The sequence below is a fragment of the Parasteatoda tepidariorum genome, chromosome 4, assembly GCF_982258835.1.
Source record: "Parasteatoda tepidariorum strain Cologne lab strain chromosome 4, Ptep-v5.0, whole genome shotgun sequence".
Lineage (NCBI taxonomy): Eukaryota > Metazoa > Arthropoda > Arachnida > Araneae > Theridiidae > Parasteatoda > Parasteatoda tepidariorum.
This window is the reverse complement of record NC_141758.1, coordinates 115,912,229-115,935,048: the sequence shown is the minus strand read 5'-3', so window position 1 is coordinate 115,935,048 and position 22,820 is coordinate 115,912,229. Positions and strand designations below refer to the sequence as shown.

General features: G+C 27.6%; 2 protein-coding genes across 4 annotated transcripts in view; one reads left to right on the top strand and one right to left on the bottom strand.

Moving 5' to 3' along the window:
- The window catches only part of LOC147812596 (pre-mRNA 3' end processing protein WDR33-like), a 612,260-nt gene that overhangs the window by 503,759 nt on the left and 85,681 nt on the right, over window positions 1-22,820 (bottom strand). The gene's annotated exons all lie outside the window — the stretch shown is intronic.
- Window positions 1-22,820, top strand: part of LOC147812597 (uncharacterized) — a 46,939-nt gene that overhangs the window by 5,068 nt on the left and 19,051 nt on the right. The window contains exons 1-6 of one of the 3 annotated variants that reach the window (XM_087161951.1): window positions 249-1,170; window positions 2,683-2,890; window positions 4,797-4,941; window positions 5,688-5,863; window positions 8,538-8,768; window positions 13,078-13,204. In XM_087161951.1, the coding sequence (XP_087018077.1) occupies window positions 309-968 (660 nt within the window). In that variant the 5' untranslated portion in view covers window positions 249-308 and the 3' untranslated portion in view covers window positions 969-1,170; window positions 2,683-2,890; window positions 4,797-4,941; ... (1 more) ...; window positions 8,538-8,768; window positions 13,078-13,204. Of the gene's footprint in view, window positions 1-248; window positions 1,770-2,682; window positions 2,891-4,796; window positions 4,942-5,687; window positions 5,864-8,537; window positions 8,769-13,077; window positions 17,111-22,820 lie in introns of those variants that run through there. The other 2 variants (XM_087161950.1, XR_015433304.1) reach the window with 2 other exon arrangements.

Sequence of the window (22,820 nt, the reverse complement as noted above, 5' to 3'; positions counted from 1 at the left end):
GAAATGGCAGGCGAATTTTGATTTCGAGCTCATTTCTGTTTTATTTATATATAACTCCTTAAATCGTTACTTTTTATATATTATAAATATATCTTTATATTTATTTAATATAATGCCACTTTCTAAAGGAAGAGTTTTTAAGAAAAGAAAAGGTTGTTTCTTTGGTGGTAAAAAAAAATGCAGTCAATGAAGAAAATCAGATTCCTGATATTACAGAAACTCTAAATGAATCTGCAAGTGAGAAAAAGCTTTTTCATATCAATACAACGTATGAAACATACTCTTCGTGTATATCTAAGAATTTTATAATGGATTTTGATTTACTAGAAGAAGTTTTTAAACTGTATACAAAATGTAAGAAATGTGGTGCAGATGGCCTCTGTTTGAGTATGGTTGATAATAATTCTGGACTTGCTGTCTCTATTAAATTATATTGCAGTAATTGTGATACGTCATATACATTTTCAAACTCAAAAAAGCATGTTCTACATCCTCACATTAACTCAGAACCGTACGAGGTGAATACTACATTAGTTTATGGAATGCGTTCCATTGGAAAAGGAGCTGAAGTAGCTCGATCTTTGTGTGTAGTCATGAATTTGCCAAACTCACCAACACGTTTTGGTGCTTACAACAAAAGTTTGTTATCGATAACCCATGAAGTTTGTCAAGATTCTATGAAAAATGCCATTGAAGAGGCAGTTCAAGAAAACGACGGCAGTCGCAATATTGAAGTTGCGTTAGATGGAACTTGGCAGAAACGTGGTTTCTCCTCTTTGAATGGAGTTGTCACTGCCACTAGCATTGATACTGGTAAAGTTATCGATGTCGAAGTGTTAACTAAATATTGCATGTGCAAGAGTAAACATGCACACAGTGCCAACTGCAAAAGAAACTTCAGTGGCTACAATGGCAGAATGGAAGTTGAGGGTGTATCAGTAATTTTTCGACGATCTTTGTCGCTATAAAATGCAAGATACATAACTTATTTAGGGGATGGCGACTCCAAAGCTTATGATCATTTAAAATCTTTAGATGTTTATGGAAGTGATTACCTTGTATCCGAAGTTGAATGCATTGGCCATGTCATGAAGAGTATGGGAAGCCACCTTCGTGTCCTCAAATCTTCAATGAAAGGGCAAAAATTGTCTGATGGAAAAACTCTATCAGGTAAAAACCGTCTCACAGATGTGATGATTGATAAATGGTTATGGATTGGCCATCAGGCAAAATTTGAATAGTGTCACTTCGATGAGACCGGCAGTGTGGGCAATATTTCTCCACAACATGACTTCTGTCCACCTGGTGCAGAGTCATGGTGCAAATTTCGAAAAGCTGAAGCAGCTAATCAAGTGTATGAGCATAAGAACAATCTGCCTATTGCAGTTGTAGAAAAAATGAGACCCATTTTCAAGGATCTTTCTCACCCAGATTTACTCAAAAAATGTGTGCATGGAAACACACAAAACCCAAGCGAAAGTGTCAACAACATTATTTGGTCAACGGTACCCAAATCTACTTTTGTACAAATGGATGTGCTTTCTTTGGGAACTTATGATGCTATAAGCTCTTTCAATGATGGAAACATCATGAAATTGAGAACCATTGAAAAAATGAACATAGAACCTGGATATCACTTGACGAGAGCCATGAAGCGCATTGACGAGGAACGCTTATTTAGAGCAAAATATGTTCATTCCCAACAATCTAAAGAAGTGAGGCAGAAAAAAAGATTGTTAAAAAAGAGAGAAGAGGGTCATTTCAAAAATGTAAATAAATCTCATTATGGTGCAGGCATGTTTTGAAAAAAATAAATTTTTGTCTTTAAATGCTGTTTTCTCAAAACATTAGTTTAACATTATAAATTAGTAGAAAACAAAAACCGAAATAGAAATCCAAAAAAGCTCATTTCAGTATAATCTACAATGTTCAAATATATTGTAGAAAAAATTTCATGCAATTCTATGCAGTAGTTTGCCAGAAAAGGTACATCAAAAAAGGGCAATTTAACATTGCGGTTATGGGAGGTACCAACTCCCATTAAAAAAGGAAGTAAGACATCAATTAAAAGAATGACTTGTTCTAATATGTGTTCAGTTTATTTTAGCTTAAAAGTGTGTGATTTTACATTGCTTTGTATTTCGTGATGTTAAATTTTTATAAAATTTTTCATATTTTAGTGTCAGATAAAAATACAGTAGTATGTGTATTTTTTCCTTTTGTAATCCCCAGGGCCCAATTATGCCTATTGAGGCATGGGCCTAGAGCCCACACTTTCTGCAGGTCCTCAAAAAATAGTAAAAAGTTCTCAATATTACTTAAAAAAAATAAAAAAATACCGAAAGAAACAGTTTTTCTCAAAAAAGGCATTTTTTATTTCAAATTTTTTTTATATTGTGATAAACGAAACTCCTGTAAAGTTTGCACTAATCAAATTCGAAAGTACAGCTAAATTTCAATTGGTACTCGAACGACAATTTTTACTCCAATGGCTTAAGCAAATGCAACGAGAATGCATTTTCGCAAAGTCTTTTATAAAAAATGACCAAAACATATTGAATGTGAATTATATGCCAAAAATTTTTATGAATTAACTTAATGTTAAAAATTTTTTTTTCCTGAAAATATATCCCTTTTTTTTACGGCCTATTTTTAGATTAATATGTACTTTTTTCTTTATAGGAATTTTGAATTTCTGATTCCTGATGCCCCTGAACTTGTAGCAAATTTCTTGGAGACAGAGCAGGACATGTCCTGCAAAAGAAATGCCTTTATGATGTTGATTCATGTTGATCAGGAACGTGCTCTGAATTATCTTGGATCCTGCATTGATCAAGTTCACACGCTTGGTGACATATTGCAACTTGTTATAGTTGAACTTATTTATAAGGTTATTATCTAACAATATTTTCTTCATGTCAGTTTTTATAAACCATGGTGTATAATTAAATTTGTAGGTTTTAAAATATAACGAAGAATAAATTATTGTAGGAGGCAAGTATTTTCAACTTATAGCCTAGTCTGTATTAATCACAATATGTGATTTACCTGTGTAAGAGAGATTTTTTTTTTTTTAATATCTAGGTTTTTTGTTTTGCTCATTTTGTGCCACTACTCAGTATATATTTGCCTAATATACCCTACACTGCTGTTTTTTTTTTTTTTTTTAAGTTTAACTGCCACTGTATAGCCTACCTAACACTGTTGCTTAAAATTAACTGTAATACAAGTGAATTTTAAATTTCACTGATGCCAATATTAGATTCCGTCTTTGGCATTGGGTGCAGATTGGGTGCACCGGTACATTAGTCACTCTTTCAAGTGCACCCACTGCCATCAAAGTGAGATTTACCAATAATAAAAATTTTCTTATGCTCATTAAATACTTGATAATTTTAATTAATTTCAAGATTATTTTAAATTTATTTTTAGAATCAAGTTATTTATTTGTCAAGTTAAGTGATCTCTCAATGCATAATTTAAATTCCATTTATTGAATTTACTGTCGAGGGACTATTTTTTCATTTCTTCTTTCTAAATCAACTTTTGTTATCAGCTAGCTTTAAATGCCAGAATTCTTTTTTATATTTAAAAAAAAATATTAAAAACATGTGGAATGCAATTGAAACTAAACAAAATTATCTAAAGAAAAAACTTCTCTTTATCTGAGTGTAATGCTATTGCTAAGAAATTCCTATTATAATTGCCAATATCATTATTAATTATCATTCATCAAATGACATCATCAAAATTCAGTAGAAGAAAACTTAATTTCTTCTAAATATACTTTCACAGTTCTTTTATAGTCCAGAAATGTTAAGCTGTCTTGTATAGTGCCACAAGAAGTATCCAGGTGAACAGTGTTACACTGTATGATGTACATTTGCTCTATATTTTTTTTCATACCTGTTTTATTTTGAAATAATTATATACTGTAACAAAGGTCAAGCTTCATATTGATTGGTACCAGCTTGTCTGGAAATTAAAGGTGGTTTGTGCGCAATGCTGACCACCTAGCCACAATTCTGCTGTTGGTCTCAAATTGATGGAACTGTAACCTCCCTGGCCCACAATGGCTTGTTGCAGAGATGCTTTACTGTAATAGTAGTAGTGACTAATTTATGACTACAAGCTACTTTTTTTTCTTCATTTTTAGGCAGCAGCCTTTATCAGTTTATTTATACTTAATTTTACGTCAGTAATCAGTATAATCAGTATCATCAGTATAATTTTGCATCATTAATTTTACAAACTTAAATGATGTTTACATACAAAAGTGAAGTAATTTTAGACTGATTAAATGCTTTTATATTTTTTTACAATAAAGTTTTATACCTCAGTAAAGAATATTAATTATTGTAAACTAAAGAAAACTGATTATTTAAAAAAATGTAGAATGCAAATCATAAATCCGACATTGTTTATATAGTTCTGTTTTGGATGAGAGTGTTAAGCAGCGCGTCTCATAATTTTATCTGAAAGTAAAAATGTTTATTTTAAATGGTTATGGAAGAAAAAAAACTAATTTTAAACTAAGCAATGTTTAAAAAAAAAAGTCCAACAATTTTTGATTGGATCATTTAAAACGATGTATTACAATAATTTCATTCATTTGTTATGATTATTATGAATGGTAACAAAACTAAAATGATTGATTTTAAAACACATGTAGTTCAACTAATATTAGAAAAAATAGATTTTTTGCAGTTAATTTTCCAAAAAAAATCTTTAAAGTAAGAAAATGGTTTCAAAGCAACCCTAAACAATAGTACATTTTTCAATAAATTTACTTTTAGGTGCTTTCTCCAAGAAAAGATATTGGTGCCCCTCTTACATCAAAACGTAAAAAGAAAAGAGCGGATAGAAAATGAAGATAGTATATGTGAAGATTCTGTGAGTTTGGATATAAGATTAGAAGAATCCAGAGAGACATCAGCATTTGTAAGTACAGCTATAGATTTTGCTCATTTAAAATTTTATTTTAATCTTTATTATCTAAATTTATGATACGATTTTTTATCAATTGAAAGAGATATAGCTTTCAAAATTTTAGTACTTTAATAAATATTTTTTTAAAAGCATTTAGATAATTGTTTATGTTTATTATTTTATTTATTTGCTTTGCCTATGTTGTCATTTTTGTGTTATTCTCATTTTCAGACTTCCTAATTTTTGCTTTATCTTGTTAACCACTGAAAATTTAAGTATCTTATAAGTTTTTCAAAATATTAAAAATTAACTTAAAAATGAAATTAAAAAAGAAATTTTTTTTTAAATTGCAAAGAGAAAAATGTAGATTAGAATATACTACTACATGTGTTTAAATCATATATAATATTGATATTATTACTATTAAAAAAACAAATATGCATTTGTATATATATTATTTTTACTGGTATTTTTTATATGAATTTTAAAATAATAAATATATTTATAGAAATATATCTCATGAAGACGGGCAACCTACATTATAATTAATATTTCTATATATTTAATTTTATGCGAAATTTTTCGTACTCACCACTTCGTTTTAATCACATAATTTATCAACCAAAAATTCTTCCTAATTTTCATTTTGAAATATTGACAACTGTTCAATGCGTTCTAAATAGAATTAAAAAATTTTAGGACAATATAAATTAGATGTCACTGAAAAGTTAGATTTAGTAGTTTCTTCTCCTTTTTAGGTTGCTAATTTCAAAGAAGCTGAAAGAAAGGAATAAGAATCAATATTGATGTTGCGTGCAAAGAATATTAGAAAACACACCGGAGACGGTCCTGACTCACGTTAGTGTATTTGTAATAAATCCTCCTCTGCCAGTATGATTGATTCAATGTGAATTATGCAAAGACTGGTTTCATGGTAAGTTATTAAACAGTCTTCTCCCTTTTTTCAAGTGGTGTACTTCATCTCTTTAATGTGTCTTTTCATATTTAAATGCTTAGAAATTTTATTTATTTTCTATTTATTCTGCTCTAGGCTTGTAGACTTACTATGTTTGTATAGACATTTATTTAAATGTTTCTTTAATTACACAAACCATTTTACTTCAATTAGTCCTTCACTTCATCTTGTAATTAGTTAGTTTATTATTTGAATGTTTTCCCCAAAAAACAGTTAAAGTCAAATATTTTAACCATGACCATGTCTAAACAATGGAGACCCCCAAAGAAAGATCATATCTTCATAGAACTGACAAATCTTCCATAGAATTTATATGACGAGGGACCTCAAAATAGCGATTTCTGAACAACGGTTATGTTGCTGATATCAATTTTATTTTAGGATATACTTTTTCGACCCTAACTTGCAATAAATTTTTAATTGATCATTATTAAGCATATTTTTCTTAAATAGTCATCACATTCAAATAAATGTAAAAGAACAATTTATAAGCGTTTTTTGCAGAAGCCAATCATAATTACAATTTGATAGTTCAATTTTGTCTAATAGTGGGTGGTGTGCATGAATTTTGCTTCAGCATTCACAATGCTGGACAATTCTTGACTCGTCATCGTAAACTTGTATTTTATACAATTCAAATGTAATGCAAGGAATTAATGACTCATGGAAAGGGGAAAGAAATAACTTGGTAGAGATGCCTAAAGTTAAATTTAAACAGACACTATACTGGGCGAAGAAACTCTTCCTGGCAAATTCTCTTTTACCTAAATTATATCATAAATAAATAGTAAATTTAAAATACACAAGAAGTGAATTCAGGTAAACCTAGAAAGAGCCATAAAGTTTCAAATGCTAAAAAAAAAATTTAAAGTATCAAAAGGCCAGCAAATTATAGAGGATTGCTTAACATTTCGCAGTGAAATTATTTTACCATAATTTTTTTGCATTTCGATGTCTTGAGAATATTCATGGGTCTAGTGCAGATTGACTTTTCTCTTAACTTTAAATTTTCAAATTACCAATGTAGGTGAAAAAGAATTTGCCATGAAATAAATAAATAATTTAAATTATACTGAGCAAAAATTCCCCTCATTGAAACATGGGAACAAAGTTATTGAGGTTGATAAAAATGGAATAATTTTACAAAAAATAGCTACATGGCTGTGGAAAAATACAAATAAATAACATTTGAAATATAAAGGAATAATTGTTGAAGTAGTATTTTGGTGTGTTTATTCTACTGTGTGTAATTTTTATTTATTTATTTTTTGAACAACTCCAAATCACGATCGCATCTCGACACTGGTCACATTAGACCAGTGTTCAAAGGTTTTACCACATTAAACTGAGAAACAAGAATATGCATAAATTTGCCCATTTTGACTGTTAAATGGTTACAATTAAATCTGTATTACTGTCTCACTATACTATTTATGTAAAGCAATATGAGGTCTGTTAATCTTATTGGTCATGAGTTCTTTACTTCTTTGTGATATTTATCAAATGAATATTTATATTATTTATCAGTTTCTTAACCCTTTTAACACTAATACCGACATTCTCTTTTATCACACTGTTTCTTAAATGATTTGTCTTCATGAAAAGCGTAATACATATTAACTCCTTTTTAGAAACAAGATTGCAAATATTTCTAAATTTCGATTTTAATACTTGCCAAATTCTTTATATATTCCTATAAATAAAGGCATGTTTGTAATGGGTCCAGTTATATACCCAATAAATAGAAAGACATCCATTTTAAAACTAAGTTTTTAAAAAAGAGGATCAATTTATACTGAAGAATGTTCTGGTGTTTATCAATATTACTTATCAATAATTTTTAAAGCATTATCAATCTCTCCTGCTGCTATTTCTCATAAATTTGAATAAATAGATTCATTATCAAATGTAAATCTATATAAGTACAATCAAAGTGTGAAATTGTATTAAGCAAGTTTTAAGAAAAAACTTTAAAATAATAAGTCAAAATGGAAAAGTGCTAAAACCAAATTTGTCTTATGTAAACCATTTCAATAAAAATTTAGAAAGCAAAAGCGAAATTCTAAAGATCTGTATGTAAACAAAAACAGCACTTCATCAGGGGTCAACTGCAGAAGGGCTCCTGTGTGTTAGCAGACAGTATGTCCCTTGATGAAGTGCTGTTATTGCCAGGGGTCTGTCTAGGTTTTTCTGAGAGGTACCTATTTTGTGAAAATTTAGGCATAATTTGAGAAAAATGTAAACTTATATTAAAAAATCAACATAAAAACATAGTAAAAATATAAATTTATCATTTCTTAAGGATACAAAATAAAATTTTAAGATTTAAGTATTTTGTTCCTAAGGTTGAATTTGTGAAGGTACCGCTAAACGGTAGTAAATTCGGCCTGGACAGACCCCTGATTGCTAAAATACATATCTTTAGAATTTCGTTTTTGGTTTTTAAATTTTTATTTACTAAATTGTATACATAAGTACCTAATACCTTGCCTCTCTAATTCCTATAGTATTTGTTTATCAATGTATCTAATTTTAAATTAATTATAACTATCAAAATTAAGTTTAATCAGCAGTTATTGTTAGTATGTTTTGCGGAATTGTCAAATTTTAAGTCCACCTTTTATCTTACCAGTTGTGTTACTTTACCTAAATCTGGAATTGGAAGGAAGCTGAACCAAAGTTATCAACACCATTTCACCAAGGGCCGAAAGATGTCAAGTTTTTGTGTCCTTTGTGTGTGAGATCTCGCAGACCACGCTTAGAAATTATAATACCATTATTGATGTCTTCACCAAAGTTGTCCGTGAGATTACCTGAAGGTGAAGCTCTGCAGTGTCTCACTGAAAGAGGAATGTCTTGGCAGGTTAACATCATTAATTATCCAAATTAAAAGATGGTATATACTCTGTACTACCCATGAACATAGTTAGATAATATAGATTCACACATTGATTATCCAAATTAAAAGATAGTGTACACTTTGTACTACCCATGAACATAGTTAGATAATATAGACGCACACATTGATTATCCAAATTAAAAGATAGTGTACACTTTGTACTACCCATGAACATAGTTAGATAATATAGACGCACACATTGACAGGGTGGCCACCCACCTTGAAAACCTGGAATTATCAGGGAATTTTCTTTACTGGAAAAATCAGGGATTTTTAAAGAAAAACTGGAATATTTTTGATTTTTTAAAAAAATTTTTACTAATTTAAATTATTTACTGATTTTCTTAATTTAAATTATTTTATCCTCCATATATGCTCACTTTTTTGTAAGAAATGTATCACCCAAACAATTCATATATCTTTAACTAACCAATGCTTTGCTTGCATCAAAATTTGCTCCATTATTATCCTGTTAAACTAGAATGCCTCATATAACTGTCCCAGGGTTGCCAAACGAATAGAGAAACCTTTGACCTCTATGGAGGCAATGGGACTGTGAAGCAAAAATTGTGAAAGAAAGGGTTAGGATATTTGCTTCTCTTTTTAAAAGTAGGTTGTTATTTTTTTCTTCTAGTCCATAGGCATGGGTCTGAGTTGATTTGGATGCTTTGGTGGTTATTTCTTTTTTGACAAAATGATAAAAAAAATATTTTAGTATTTTTAACTTCATAAAATTCTCCAAAAATCAGTTGGTTCTAATTTAATTATTAATAGATTTTATATTGCATTTTTTTTATGAAAGCTTTCGTACTCCCATCCAGTGAAATCTGTGAATCTCAACGAAGACAACCAATCACACATTTTCTTGCAATCACTAACAGCAATATATGTTAACAAATTGTTACAATTATTGCATTAATTCTAATTTTCTCATTTTAACCTTTTATGACACGTATTTTAATTAAAGAAAGGTTTTTTTAAGAACTAACTATATGTTAACATTTAATTTAACTTTTTTGTTGGTAAATATTTGATTTTTTATTCAAAATTCCTATTGTATAGTAATCACAATATCAAAATTCGTAAATGTTGCTTGCATTCCTGAAATGTATTTTCAAAACTGTTTCTCCTTTTGCCCTAATAAGCTGACAAAGACTAAGGAAAGTACAGGAAGCATGTTAAATGACGTATAAGCATAGAATATTAAAATGTTTTATTAATATGTGTTTATTAAGAAGGAAAACGAAACTTAGTTTTTTTGTTCTGCACTGTACTGGTACAAGCTTCTAGTTATAAAAACAAAAACAATTAACTATGCTAAACTAAAAAAGAACCTTGTATTTAGATCAGAATTCTTTAATTATTTTAATTTCAAATAAATAAAAAAAAACAAAGCAGAATAAATTCTAAAGAGTTTTATGTACTTTTTTCTATCGAGTATGCAACAAGAAATTGGACAATTTTGCTTTTGCGACATTAATTTTTTTGTACAGAATCTCTGAAAATAATAATGCTTATTCAAAATAACATTATTTAAACATTTGACTTGAGATACTGGTTTAAGGAAAATATGATCAATGAATTTTATGAAGAGCACTTCGATAAAGTAGAGTATATATAATAGCTTTATACTGTCTTGTAAATACAGTGACTCATAAAAGTGTTTGTATACTCATGACTTTCAATGAAATAAGACCCCATCCATTAATTGTAATCAATATTTCAGAGTGGATATTTAATATTAAAAAATATATTCTATTCTTAGCAAAACTATGAAATCTTTTAAAAACAAAGCAAAAGTTTATTTTTAAGAAAACAATACTCTAAAAGTAACAAAAACTTGATCTCGCAAAAGTCATCATACACTATCAAAAGAAATCTCCACCTATTAGTACTTATTTTTTGTTAAATTAACATTTAGTAGAGTTTCCTTTCGCATCTACAATAGCGTTTAAAAGTATTTAAGTAAATGTAACTAGTTTTTTTGTAATTTTTTTTTCTGGTGAAATTTGAGCAGAGTATTTTTATTAAGTTTAACAGAAACTTTTACAACACTCAAATGGAAAAATATGAATTTTTCCCCAAATTTTAATCTCTGATATGAAGTCCTTCTTTTAAGCATTTATCACATTTGCACATTGGAATAGGATACAATAAACTAATTTAGCGATATTCATTACTAATATACCTCTTATGATAACAAATAATCAACTTTTAAATGTTGTCTATTGTAATATTACGACCACAAGCCATTTTTAAATAATGAAAGAATATATTACGGATTTAGAAAGTAAAAATTGAAATATAATCTTGCTATCATAAGTTTGATACTAAATTACGAATAAATAAAAAAAAAAAGAAAAATAGTTAAATAAATAAATTAAAGCCATAATTTTAATTCTGAAATCCAAAAACATTTAAATGTAGGATGACTTTAGTGAGGTAAAATTTTTGTTATTTTTTTATTATTGATTTCTTAAAAATAAACTTTTGCTTTGTTTTTTATTCCATGCAGTTTTGCTAAGAAATGATTATACATCATATTATTAAATACCCATTCTGAAGTATTTATTTTAATAGAATTGAGTCCTATTTCAATAACAGTTATAAGAACACTTGTGGGAGTCGCTGTAAATATAAATTGATATATAATCACCTGGAATGGTTTTCTTTTGCTTAATGAGAATATATTAAAAAATACTTATCCAAAACTACTTGAAGTAACCCATTAAATTTTTTTTATTCAATATGAACAATATATTCTACAAGCTAAACATATTATTTTCTCTCCACGTTTATTCATTTTTTAAAAATTAATATTGTGAAAAATCATTGAAAAATAAGAAACAAAATCTTGCTGATATATATATATATATATAAATTGTCTAAATAAATTTAGTCTAATTATTTTTTCAAGATGATATATTAAAAAAATAACATTTTAAGCAAAATACTTTATTGACACTTTTTTTGTACCCATCCTACACTTTATGAGGAAAAAAAAAATACTCTAACCTGGAAGTTTTAAGATTTTTACCTGGAAAAATCAGAGAAATTTGGACCCTGATTTGAGTGGCCACCCTGATAGAATATAAATATAAATAAGTTAGAGTTTCAACTCATTTCCTTTTTTTAATTAGTTTGTTCATTCAATTTACTCTTATTGAAGTTTTTTGTAGTTAATCATTTTTTGCAAATATTTGCCAATATTACTGGAGCACAGCAAGTTTATATTTTGTTGTTTGCTCTTTTTAAAACTTATCTGGTACATGTAAACTGTACCAAAAGTTATCCTGTTTTAGTTTATTTATTTTTTATTTTATTTATTTACCTATTTTCTTGAAAATATTTTCTCGTTTTTCTTTGTCTTTTCTTTCTTGTTTCCTTTTCTCCTAAAATCCTGCTTTTAATTATAAAGCAAGATTTTGTTTGATTAATTCTTCACGTTAACTTAGATGTGAGCTTTCCTTGTGAAACTGTCCAAATTTGACATATTCTGACAAATTTGAATTCATTAGTTTTTGTAAATTTTTTGGCATCTATTTAGTGTCTTTACATATAAGCTTGTTTCTTATTTAACTCTTCTTAAACTTTTTTTTGTTGCTTTTATCACTTTCCTAAAAAATTTTTCTTTTTGTGATAGTATAAAATGTAGTTCAGTTAATTTAATTACGAATCTTATGTTTTGGAAAGAAACATTCCTGTTTCGGGAGAACAGTTTCACTTAAAAGTGCTAAATTCTGAGGTAAATTAGTTTGGGTTTGATAATGTAAAACCCAAATTAAAAAATAAATAAATAAAATCACATACTAGGCTTTGAATTTAATTATTCAAGGCGAGATCAATAAATTAGTGCAGGCGAGTAAGTTACAAAATACGACACAAAAAATTACTTTCGCTAAATAAGATCAGATATTGAAGTTTTATCAATTGTAAATATTTTAATCATTTTTTGAGATGTAATTATTATTTCAATGAGCATTTTGATTTATTTTGTGGACGAAAGCTTCTAAAAGTAATTACTTCAAGGTTGATTTACAATGAACAGTCGTTTGTTAATCTGATCAAAAGTTATTCATTGTGTTCACATTTTCTTTTTGTGCTGCTGGTGGTTACTTCAAAACATGAAAAGGAATAATATTTTCAGAATTTTGTTGAATCTAACATTAAGTCCACATCATAGTCAGATATTTAAACTTTTATTGTTCATAGATTTAATTTATGTTTTCCTAATATTGGTGATACTAATTTAAGTACTTATTTTCATTTGCAGCAACCAATGGATTTATCATTTATCACTCGAAAGATGTTGAATCGTTGTTATAATTCTGTCTGTGATTTGGATACAGGTTTTTGAAAATTGATGTCTTTTTCTCGTCTGTATAATGGTGAACATGGTGGTAAGCTTTTTTTATAATGATTTATACTTTTAAGCTTTTTTATTATCATCTTATAAATTTTATCATCTTCAATAAGTTTGTACAGGGCTGCCTTTGCTTAAACCACTTTTATTTAAACTTTTTTTTTAAACCAAGCTTGGTTTTTTTAGGAGAAAATATTTGAAATAACTTAAATTTCTATTATATAAATACTTAATTTTAATATACCTAAATGAAACATAGTAAATTTTTTTCATAAAAATCTCTTCATATTTGAGTTTGATTGTTATTGTGAGTCTGTGTTACTTTAAATAAATAAGTGACATGTAATTTTTAAATGTTTAAGTATGATTGCTCTTCTGCAAAAATATGTTTATAAAAAAAAATTTGAGTAAAGTTAAAGCATAATGCCTCTAAATTTCTTAAAATAATTCCGACCAAAAATACAATTATCGATTGTGTTTAAGATAAAAGGTTAATTTGTTTATAATCTTGTTACATAATGCTTTTATGAATTTTGCCCCCAAAAAAATCCCCTAAACTAGTGATCAATATGAAACTATATATATAAATATTTTTTTTTTAAATATTTTGAATTTTTATAGTTTTTAGATATAAAACTCTTCATTTTTTAAGTCAATAAATAATTTGCATTTTTAAAAGGGAAAAATCAATTCAGAACTCTTAATTAGCTTCAATATCTATCACTATTTAAAAGTAAGAATTCAAAGTATGATAGACTTGATATAGGACTTAATATTCAAGTCCATTATTAATATCAATCATGAATAGGAAATATTGCAGTCATTTTAACCTTATTAATAAGTGTATATTCATTTTCTTGGCTATGAATTCATTTTATTGGCATATGCATTTTATTGGCTTAATAAGTAATATTCATTTTATTGGGTTTGAAAGTTCTTGAAATTATTCACTGTGCCTAGAATCTACTACTATGTTATGAATGTATCTGGTGATGTTGATATCAATGGATTATCTGCAAAATGATAAAAATATGTCACCTGCCTGTTTTTTTTAAAAAAAAAATAATAATTTTAATTAATATCAGGTATATTTTTAGTGAAAAATTATTTATATACGAAATTAAAAATATTTTTAATTTCAACTCATGCACAGCACACTGTCTTTATAATATTTTCCTTTGTAGTTTTAATAAACTATCAGATGCCTCCTTGGCAGAATTGTTACGACACGGCGACATTGTTGCAGTTTGTTAGAGTTCTTGAAGAAATATTCTTCCTTTAGGAAGTAAAAAAAAAAATAATATTCTTTTCTGTAGAAATTTTTATTCTACATTTTTTATGCAGTTATTACTATTGATTTCCTCATAGCTTTTAAAATCCGATAATTTTAATACGATATTATTGATTACAACTGAATCTCGAAATGAAAACACACCCCTTTTTAAAGAGTCCGAATCACGATTTTTAAAGGAAAAAGAATTTTTAGTGTGATTATGTAATAATTTGCAAAATGCGGAAAAGGAAATAATAAGTGTGTTTTCCCCCTACAATGTACGAGAATATTGCCCATAATATTATAATAAAAAAATATATTACATATTCAATTAAAAAAAATATTTAATTTCATCCATAAAGTTTTTTTTTTTTAAATTGACGTTTTTGTTATTTTAAATTAGTAACATGTATATTTGTTATTTTAAAATTATTTTGCTGAAAGTTATTAGTATTAGAACATTTACTAGATTCTTCCACATTTCATACCTCCTGAGCCCCCTGCGCAGGAGATAATTATATATTTATTTTGGAATCATCATCAGGAAACTGTCAAACAGTAAGATAGGGAGATTGTTTATGAATAAAGTTTAGCCAATTGCAATAATATATAATATTTAAATGTAAAAAAAGGTAGAATTCACTATAATTTTTTCAATTTGTAATTTTTGTAAAAGGTAAAATACTATGAATGAACGATTTTCTAAGTACTGCAGTGCAAGTATTGCAAAGTATATCTTTGACAGTATTACTCATCTTTGAGCATAATTTTCATATTGGATGTTGGTAATTTTCATGTTGGAAAAAATTAGCATTAAAGATGAGGTAAACTTTGAAATATAGTATTTATTTCCTCAAAACTAATTTATTTAATTTAATGAATCAATTTTTTTCAAGTAATCTTTTTGTTATTACAAGGAAACTGTTCATTTTTTAAATTAACTCTGTTGCACGTGGCTATTAATTTGTTTAAGAATAAATTAATATTTTCTACGAAAAAATTGTAAACTTAATTATTTTTTTAAAAAAAACATCTAGATTTAGCACTCTAAACAGTGAACGAAAGGAATTTTTCTACGTTTTTTCGTTTTCGTGTTTTTTCTATAATTGTCTCCATTGTGTAGATGCAATCTAATACATAAATGCGAATTTTAGTAAAATTCACTATTTTGAAGTAAAAGTGTTTCGAAGAATCATTTCATATGCCATCCAAATAATAATAAAATTGTTTTAGAAATAAGACACATTTTTCTGATATCAAAGAAAAAATTTTTCTTACAATAAGTCCCACTTTCAAGGTCAGCATTTCGCTTTTCTGGTGTATGTTGAACAGTCTTTCTGGATTTTTGCCGGCGAGGAAACATCGTTTTAAACTTATAATATCTGAGTCTTTCCATTTAAGCTGGAATGGTTATTAATTTTTAAGAAACATTTGTTAGTCATTAACGTTAATAATTGATATCCATTTGAAATTATTTATATATTTATACACCATGCAAATTCAAAATAAACTTCTGTGAGTAAATAAGGAATTTCTTTTCTGTCATAATTTATTTTATTCTGCTCTCTTAATTATAGAACAAAATTTGGATATTGCAAATTTAGAACAAAAAAGTAAACTTTGAGAGGTCGTTTATGAACGTATTCAAATCACCATTTAAACATAAATGAGTATCAAATTAATTGGACTTAGAAATTAGAATCTAGTGTTAAGGAAAAGAGAACGACTCAGTAGGTATGCGTAACAGTGTATTCAATTAATGTATTTAAGAATTTCCTGACAAAAATCAGGTCTAATTTTTTTAAAAAAAAATTACTAATCAGCTTTCTACAACTGCTTTTATTATTTTACTTTTGGTGTTTTATGTAAACAAAAACATATTTTCCAACTTTGCCTCTTCTCGCGAAGATATTTTCTTAAATAATATATTATAGGACAGGGGTGGCCAAGCTCCTTGATAGTCGAGCCATTTTTCAAAATTTGAAATTTTTCGCGAGCCGCAATTAAAAACGTATTTGAAAGGTACGTAAAAAAGGTATTAAATTTTTTTTATACACAAATTATATTTATTGAAAACATAAATAAAAGTACAAAATATGTGTATTAAATATTAAAAATTAAACACATTTATTTTACTTCTCTTTATAATTCTTTAAAATTTGTTAGAAATTTCTTAGAAAAAAAAAGAATAAATTATTGGTAGATTGTGTTAATCGGACTATTACGCCACTGTTTATGTTCTTTCGCGCAGTTTTCGATGAGTCATATCGTATTCTTAACTTGTGACGGAAATGAAATTTGTTACAGCGTCTTTCATATTTGTTGTCAGTAATTTAAAAGACATTTTGAAACACATACGCTCCGTACAATAATTTTTTTGAAATATAATAGCACAAAAATGAAAAGGGAACTGGGGTACATTTATCGAGAGCCACAAATAATCCTTCAAAGAAAGATTGAAAAGAAACTTTGCACAAAGTGTTTGCTTTATTCGTCTTTAACCATAATCAAGAAAAAACTTTAAATACCTTTGAAAAGCTTAATTTTTTACAAGCACTTGTTGATTTTTCTAATACGAGAAAAAGAAAAGTTGATAACGTAATAGATTCATAGCGGCTTGTAATGTGTCTTCTGCAATGAAAATATAGAGAAAAATTATTATTAAAAATGATAGGACAACAGTTTCATAAAACAGGACGTATCAATTGAATAAATTATCGTAAGGAATGGCATTCTCTAACTCAATCTCTCATTACAAACGTTCACAAATTGCATTTAATTTTTGGTTCTAAATTAAATTTTGCAAGTTACTTGCATTTTCGAGATAATTCTTATTTTTATGGAATTATGAAATAAGACATCATTTATATATATATTTTTTGTATTGTTTTTGATATTCATTTAATATTTTTAAATATATTTCAGCCATTTAAGTTACTTTCAATCTTATTTCGATGAGATTTTTCTCATTTAAATTTTTTTCAACGAGTTTTGAATACACTAATTTTTCTTATCGAGAAAACACATGCTACATTTTTAGTTATCTTTTAAAACATTAAAATTAGATGTAAATATTTTTACGTCACAATGTATAAAATAAAATTGAATCACGTGATAAGTGTCTATATAAAGACTTGTTAATCCTAATAATAAAGAGTTTTAATTGTTTAATCAGCTGGAAATCATATTAAAAATTTTAATGAGCTAATAATAAGCTGGGAACCTCAAATATTTTGTCTCGTTACAGTTTGGCATTGATTTTCAAATCAGATGAGATTGAACATTGAATGAATGAGTTTTTGAATTTAACAATAAATTTTCTATTCAGTTGCGTAAAATTTTATAAAATGGAAACAGCAACTGTGTTAAGTACCATAGAGTATTCTAATATATATTTTGTTTATTACACAAATGGTGAAGAATTGTAATGATAAACTGATACAAACCTTTACTATTATTTTTCACATAAGCATTTTGTGAATTTTTAAATATTTTTCAGTACATCTTAAAATTCTTTTTGGAAACAGTTGTGTAAATTAACACATTCATCTTGTTTGTTTAAAAAAATTAATGCATTGCATTAAATAGAGAAAGCACTGACTATTAAAAAAATTACATATATTGAGAAAAACAATAAATTTACTAAAAAAAAAATTTTTTTTTTCAGTCACAATATAATTTTTGATTATTTATTTATTTTTAACTTTATTTGGAGAACTTCAGTTCTTTAAATAATGTATCGCTTTATTTGTTTCATTACAAAAATTCTTCTATGGCAAAAAAAAAAAAAGGTTCTTATCGATGAATGTGATAATTTTCTTAATCAATAGACTGTAGAATTGTTTTCAAAAGTATTTTCTTTCAATAAAATTTTAAATTTTCTAAATTTAAATTACTTATTTACTTTCTAAATTTAAATTAAACTTTCTAAATTAAGATTCATATCTTTCTAATTTCAAATTTTCTAAATTTAAAATATTTAGTATTTTGAATGTAGCATCAGGTGGTAAATTTTCTATAAATTGCATAATTTTGCAATAAAAATATTTTTTCTTTTTTTTAATGAATGACTTGCAAACTTAATGAGAAAGCATACAGCTTTAATTTGTAATACTGTATATTAATAACTATGTGAAACTTTTAGGAGTGCAAAATTTAAATTGTGTTTATTGTGCTATTATTACATATTTTTAAAATGCTTTATTTGTATTAAATTAAGTCATAGCTGTCTTTGTGTCAAAAAAGTTTTGTAATTTTATCGAAATGCTCGCAAAGACCAAAAAAGGGTCCATAAAAATGCCCTAAAATGGCTATATTCTTATTAAGACTGCAGAAGTTCGGAACATCACAGAAACTGAATCCGGCTTTAGATCTTGCCGCGTTAATTTTTATTACCTCAAACCTCCTTCATAACTTATTCAGGATTGAGAAGCATTGTGACAATTTTGATATTATATCATTGGCTATTGGCCTTTGAAAGAAACATTAGTGGAAAGTTTCTGGAACTGTGAATGCAACAGAAATGATGTGATGAAAATGCACTGCACAGAAATTGAATGTGGCTTTAGATCTTGCCGCGGTTAAGTCCACTGGTACCAGGAAAAGGTCGCCCAGCCATCAGGTGGCTGAACTATGTAGAAAGAGATGGCGTGTTGGTATCAGAAATAAGAGAACTTGCCATCAGAAGGATGGCGGAAGCTGACCGGGACGATCTCATCTGAGCTGTAGTGACGAAAATGCACTGCACAGAAATTGAATGTGGCTTTTGATCTTGCCGCGGTTAAGTCCACTGGTACCAGGAAAAGGTCGCCCAGCCATCAGGTGGCTGAACTATGTAGAAAGAGATGGCGTGTTGGGTAACAGAAATAAGAGAACATTGGACTCGGCGTCAGAGAGATAGCGGAAGCTGACCAGGACGATCTCATCTAAACTGTAGTGATGAAAATGCACTGATTCATACCTATAGAATAAAGCATTTTGAGATGAGATGGGAAATCATTGTCCTCCAGTTGATTCCAATCCATGTGGGGGAAAATCGGCACTCTTGGTTCCACCTGAGCCTCTTACCTATGCAGAGATTAACAAGATCTAAAAGTCGAGTGGAAAGCAATAGGGTCCGTTCCCCCGGTGCATCCGTGGGCACAGACCTGGTGTTTCTTTGACACTAAAAGGTGACAAGCTGGGACTAACTGCTCTCATCCGTCTTCTCAGTCGCCAACTATGACCTTCACAGATGGTTTAAGAACTATTTACCAGATACTCTTCTGAACAAGCTTCCCCAATTCACATCTTGCAATGCTCAGTTATCAAGTTCTTGGTAAAACATTACTGCTCTAGTACTTCCTGAGCGTGTATGGGGTCATGCACCTGCTAGTCTAGCCCTGCTGGACTTTGGGGACAGACCGATAGACTCACCAAGGGTTTTACACATTAAACTTAGAAAGAACACATAAAGGAGAGAAGCTCCTAGATGCAGAAGATGTAGACTATCAGTCTGAATAAAATCCTTGCCTCGGACCGTTTGAGTTACTGCCTCTCGTTTACTCATAATATTGGGATGTGTCACCAGTGTCAAATGGATGGTTCTAGAACAATCTCATCATTTCGGAATTTCTTTTTATAAGCCTATGTACATTAATTTTTATTCTGACTTTAATGATTCCTCATCATACCATGTATTGATAGCACATATTTTTTACTATAGTTCTTAATAATACCTTAAAAATTCATTGTTTTAAAGTATTCTTCAATGTCACTGAATATGAACTATTTATTCTTTGTGTAATGCATTTTTTGTGTTGAAATATACAAATATTTAATTAGCAGTTTGCATAAAAAATGGAGAGAAAAAAATAATAAATTAAAAAAAAAAAAAGAGAGAGAAAAAAGTTTTTAAAAAAAAAAAGCTTAAAAAAAAAAAAAAAAAAAAAAAAAAAAAAAGAGAGAGAGAGAGAGAGAGAAAAAAAATTATATATATATAAAAAAAAAAAGTAAAAAAAAAAAAAAAAAAAAAAAGTAAAAAAAAAAAAAAAAAAAAAAAATGCAAACTGTATTATTTTTTTCTAATTATGTAACATTTCATTTTATTTTGTCTTATTGCCTATGTATAAAGCTTCTTATTGTACTGTTGCTTTATACGAAAAAGTTCAAATGTATAATCTTGTTTCCAGAAAAAATGTTTGCAAGTCATTCATAGTTTCAGAATTTCACTCTCAATTCAAATGTATTGGTTTAAAGTGAATTATTAGTTGGCGAAACAACAAGTTTTAAAATAAATCAAGTAAAGAAATCTGAATTATGATATATGTCTTCTGTTTTAAATATCGCTTAAAAGGTTAGGTTAAATTTGATATTAACCCCTAAGAGTTCAAAAATATTTAGTCTACTCTCTTCCAAGTTAGCCAACTGTGGACAGTTTGAAGTTACATTATTAATTATTATTAATTAATTACAATAATCAAATACAAAATTTATAATTATTATAATCACATAAATGTTTGAAAATATGAAAATAATAAGGAGTGGTAAAGATTATAAAATGATTTTTAACATCATATTACTGCCATTGGGCCCTGATGCTTATATTCATTCCATAGGTCCGTTATGGTTTAGTTTACATCGAAAATTTATTCATTTAATTCATTCAATAATCGAAAATTTTATTCAATTTATATCTATTTATTAAAAATTAATTGCAAATATTCACTAAATTCTTTTACTAATTTATCAGTTTCAAATTTATTGTTTTAAATCATCAAAGCTTGTACTGAAATATATTAATCGAAAAATATATTTTAACATATATGTGAATACCAAAAGAATGGCTATGAATCTTATATGATTTTTGAACAAATCTTTGAATCAGTTTTGAAAATTTTTCAACATTTGTAGTTAGTTGTGTCAGCTAGAATCTTTTTGGTTAGTCGGTGAAACTTTAGCTAAATAGTTAAAGTAATTACTAATTTAATTGCTAAGAAACCTTAGAATTTCCTTATTTAGTTTTAGACTAAAAAATGATGAGTACTTAACCTTTTTTAAATTAATAGTTTGCTTTTTTTTTTCAAACAATGTTCAATTTTAAAATGGGAAAATCAAAATGCCATATTATTCATTTCAACAATTGAATGAAATTCAGCAAATAAGTTATTTTGAATTTTGCTAACTTTTTAAACTGAAAGAAAAAAAAGTACGACAAAATATTAAAAATTAGTATAAATGTCGAATATTCATTTTAATTCATTAGAAAAGTCCAGCGAATAAATTATGTTGAATTTTACTAATATTTTTCAATTCTAAAATTAAAATACAAGTCAGATATTTTTTTTTAGATTTTATAAATATATTCAAAAATTAATAACGCGTCCTTACATGCATCTTATTTGTGTGTTTGGAACAAAAAGTTTTATTATTATTAACATAGTTTTGGTTGAAATACACTCGAATAAAAATATTGAATGCTATATCTATAATTTAAATTCTTGAAATCTTCATTCTGATGATCACTTAATTGAATCAGGTACTGATCACTGATTTGAATCATGCTTCAGTAAACACCGATTCCTGTATATTTAAACACTGATTAAACTGAAACTATTCGATATACTTTGAATCAAATCCGAGATTTTAAAGTGCTAATCAGTATGTTCAAATGAAATCTGTTTCATGCTGAGATTCCTTTGCTTCAAATTTTACTGCTTTATTTTTTCTACTAAAAAAGGAATTAAATTTCTGTTAGTGAATGCCAAAATTGACAGTTCTCGCGGCTATATTGAATTAAAATATTGTCTCTCTCCCGCTTAAACAACACAATCTAGTTATGTTAAAAAATAGATATTTCTTTTCTGAGATCAAAGATAAGTAAGAAATCATTGATAAGTTGCGTCCAAAATAATGAAAACAGACATTTAAGAAAATTCTGTGTGATTTTCTTGTGCAAAGTATCTATTCAATTTTTCCGATTTTGAACTATTCTAAGTTCTGAGATAGCTTCCAATACTAATAAATAGAGAAAATACTTTAGAAACTTTTGAAGTTATACTTTAGCCCATTGTGCAGCTCTAGTGCGACGTAAATTAACAAGAACAACAAGTTATACTTCTTGTGCGACTTCCAACAAGGTTGCGTTAAACGTTTAACGCTAAATTTTTATTGGCCGGGAAATCACGTGGTAGGATCCAGTTTTCCCTCATTCATATTGTTTTGGTTCTCACTAGCATAAAAATAAAAAAATTATTGTTTTTCTATAAATATTTTAGTCTGATTTGATACACATATAATTTAATAGGGTAGTATTTTTTATTTTCAAATTTAGTGGATAACAATTGTAAAAAATGAGTGAAAATAATCCCACGGACAATGCGACGGATTTAAGGTTATGTCA